A 3411-nucleotide genomic window follows, 5' to 3' on the forward strand; every position below is an offset into this window, starting at 1 on the left:
GTTACTAAAAGCTGGGGGTTTCTGTGTTGCCCGACGGCAGGGAGTACTTGACCGGCTTCCACAAGCGAAAGGTAGAGCGGAGGAGGGCAGCGCTGGAGGAGATCAAGCAAAAACTGAAGGAGGAGCAGAGGAAGATGAAGGAGGAGGTACACCCACACACGCCCCCTGACCCTGTACTAAGAAGGGGAGGTCCCTCTTTCCGCCATGGTCTGGAAGCGGAGCAGGCCGCGGGTACCGGGCTGTGAGGCAGGAGTCGTCTTCGGGTTTCCCCTGCCCCGCCTGCAGGGGGGGACGGGCGGCTGAAGCGACAGAGGCTCCGCAGTGACCCCTGTTTCCATCCCTCAGCGACACCAGGAGTACCTGAAGATGCTGAGCGAGAGGGAGGAGGCGCTCGGTACGTGGGAGTCGGTGGTGGGTGCTGGACCCCAGCAGCGTTAGGGGTGGGAGGTGGGAGCCTGTGGTCTGGCACCTTTGGCTTGGGCTATGGGAGCTGGAGCAGGGATGCTCACATGTCATCCCATGGGGTTGGGTCCTCACATGTCCTACTGGGATGCTGAGCAGTGACCCCTTCAACTCTCTGTCCCTGGTGGAATGGAGGTCAGGAGGAGTATACAGAGAGGACATCTCCATGCAGGAGGACATTTGCAAGGTTCTAACCATATCCTCTCTGCTGGGAGAAGGAGCTTGCCCTTCATGCTTGTAGCACCAGTGTTCAGGCCCCTCTGCCCTCTAACCCTGCATGTAAAGGCTGGGTCTCCCACCCCAGGATGGCCATGCAGGAGCAAGTGACCGTACCTTGTGAGAAGTTGGGCACTTTGCAGTGCAGGATTTCTTGTCTCCCCAGATGAAGCTGATGAACTGGAGCACCTGGTGACGTCACGGACAGAGTCTGTGAACATCGACCACCCAAACCACATTGTAACAGTGACCACTATCAGTGACCTTGATCTCTCAGGGGCACGCCAGCTGGGACTGACTACCACTGTGGTAAAGCCTCTTGTTGCTTCTCTGATTTATCAGCTGTAAGCATTCTTGGGGCTGGCTAGGTAGGGCTGGTAGTCCCTGAATATGCCCAAAGACATGCAGCTGTCTGGGAGCAGGGATGAAAAGGGAAACTTACAACTTTCACATTCCTCCTCAACTTACATTTGGCCTCTAAAGAGGAAGAAATGTCCTGCCTGAACAGCTTGCTCCAAACCTCCCTGGAATCCTTTGCTAGGCTCAACTGACCTTGCATAAGTGAAAGGCACCACAGGGCTGGATGGGGTGGATGTAGTATTTTAAAAGCAGATAAAACACAGCAAGATTTCAGACTTTGCTATGTGGACTGTCTTCTATCTCTTTCCTATGTCCTGTCCAGGAAAAAAAATGCCATTAGCGCGAGGAGGGATTTCTCTCTCCATGATCCTGTTCTCGGACCACAAATAAGGGAACCATTCAGTTCTGGTTGCGGTTGCTTTTATTCTCAAAACATTGTAACTGGGATCTCATATTTGTTTCATCGAGGCTGTCAGGCACTGGTTGACTTGATCCTTTTGGTCTTCGTGACTTGTGGCTAGATTTGAGTTCTTTGGGAAGTGTACAACCATCTTCTAAGCTGAAAATCCACTTAAAGAGTGGAAAAAAATCCACTTAAAGATAGTAATTTAAGAAAAAAGTTAGTAGTTTAGACTTCAATCACATGGCCATTGAGATCATGGTGAAGTTTTTGGATCTTCGGGTGGTTTACTGTAGGACTTTTCACTAGTTGTCCCTTTCTGAGGGGCTGCAATAAGAAACCTTGAGATTCGAGCAGCAAGAGATGTAGAGAATTAAAGCAAAACAAAACAAACCAAAAAAACTTCATCCATGACCACATGGTTCATGAAAGAAGATGAAACCAAGAAGGCAGCAGAAACACCAGAATGGTAAGACTGCCTGTTTTGATGTGTCTATGTTTTTTTTCTCTTCTGCTTCATTTTTAAGGGGAAAAGTGATGAATCAGAAGAAGAGAAAGGCAAAGAGGTGATGAACAAGCCTGTAAGAACGATGCCCAAGAAGTCCAGAAACCCCTTCCTGTCTGAAAAGTACGTATTCGTTCAACTCTTTGCTGCTAGGCTTTGCAAGCTGATAAGGAGACTCTTGTGTTCCTCTTGTGAGCTGCGTGGTTGCAGACAGGGAATGCTGTGGTGCCTGTGGGCAGGAGCCAGCAGAGGGCACTGGCAGAGCACAAGCCTGCCCTGGATGCTCCATTCCGGTTCCACTGATCCCTGGTGACAGCAGCAGCAGGAGGAGGAGGATGTGGTGCAGGGCAGGCTTTGCCTTGAGCTGTTTACCTCATCATTCTCCAGATAATGCAAGCAAGGTTATATTGCAGGGTGCAGAGTTTGTCTCTAGGACTGAAGGTCCGTGTCATTCTCCATGTTTTTCAGTATCCAGGATTTACAGCTGCTTTGGGGATTCGGAGAATTATTTAACCCTGTGGTGGCTGGCCAGCCCACTGCTCAGTGAATTCGTTTTGGTTGTTACTGCACACTTAGACTTGCAGGTTTCCTGTCCTGTAGGGGTGATGCCCAGCAGAGTGGAGTCCCTCTGGGGCTTGGAGTGGTGTCTACTCCTGCTGGGTCACACAGGGTTCTCCTGGTGTTGCTGTCGTGTTGCCTTGCTCCTGCAGACTTTGGTCCCCCAACGTTTCTCTCTTCCTGCCCTGCACAGGATCTCTTCTCTGACTGCCACGTTGCACATGCACAGCCGGAAAAAGAGGAAAGGAAAGAAACTCCAACGTGGGCAGGGTCCATGCAAGAAAATCCAGAAATCCAGCACAGGGCGAACTACAAAGACTCAGCGACGGCGGCTGACAGGCAAAATGGGCCACGACCAAGATTAGTGGAGAAACCACTGCTTGGACAGCAGCTGGGACAGCATTCCACATCTGCCCTGCTGCTCTTCAGAGCACCTTCATCATGGTTAAGGGCTTTGTTCCCGTGGCTCTTTGACCAGCAGTGAGCTCAGTTCAGCCTTTCTCTCACCATCTGAGCACTGGCCAGGGTGATCAGACACTCATTCATTTCTGCAGTGACCTCCAGCAAAGTGTCTGGGTAACGTGGAGTCTCTAAAAAATTCTGCTAGGGGTCAGATTTTTCTGTTTGTCATAACCCTTCTGTCCTTGGACCTCCTCTTCCAGAGCTGATACTTGGCTTTATCAACAGAGGGGATGTGGAACTGAGTATGACAGACACATCCTCAGGGCAATTTGTGAGACTCTGAAGAGCTCTGCTTCCATCTATGCATCAGAGCCCTGACATTTCTGCTGTGCAGTAAATCCTCTGTCCACAGAGGCATGGTGTCATTTTGTCATGTGTGTCTTCTCCAGTGCCACACCTGAATGCAGGGGTAGTTTTTGTTCAGTACCTTTGCTAGGTGAAAGCTGAT

At 50.5% G+C, this 3411-nt stretch overlaps 1 protein-coding gene across 1 annotated transcript in view; it reads left to right on the forward strand.

Moving 5' to 3' along the window:
- Positions 1 to 2866, forward strand: part of NOL12 (nucleolar protein 12) — a 3344-nt gene extending 478 nt beyond the window's left edge. The window contains exons 2-6 of the mRNA XM_010181457.1: positions 41 to 146; positions 346 to 394; positions 845 to 987; positions 1966 to 2066; positions 2695 to 2866. Coding sequence (XP_010179759.1) covers positions 41 to 146; positions 346 to 394; positions 845 to 987; positions 1966 to 2066; positions 2695 to 2866 — 571 coding nt within the window. The remainder of the gene's footprint in view (positions 1 to 40; positions 147 to 345; positions 395 to 844; positions 988 to 1965; positions 2067 to 2694) is intronic.
- The last annotated feature ends 545 nt before the right edge of the window (positions 2867 to 3411 follow it).

Source organism: Mesitornis unicolor, unplaced genomic scaffold (genome assembly GCF_000695765.1).
Source record: "Mesitornis unicolor isolate BGI_N332 unplaced genomic scaffold, ASM69576v1 scaffold20833, whole genome shotgun sequence".
In the NCBI taxonomy this organism is placed as follows: Eukaryota; Metazoa; Chordata; class Aves; order Mesitornithiformes; family Mesitornithidae; genus Mesitornis; species Mesitornis unicolor.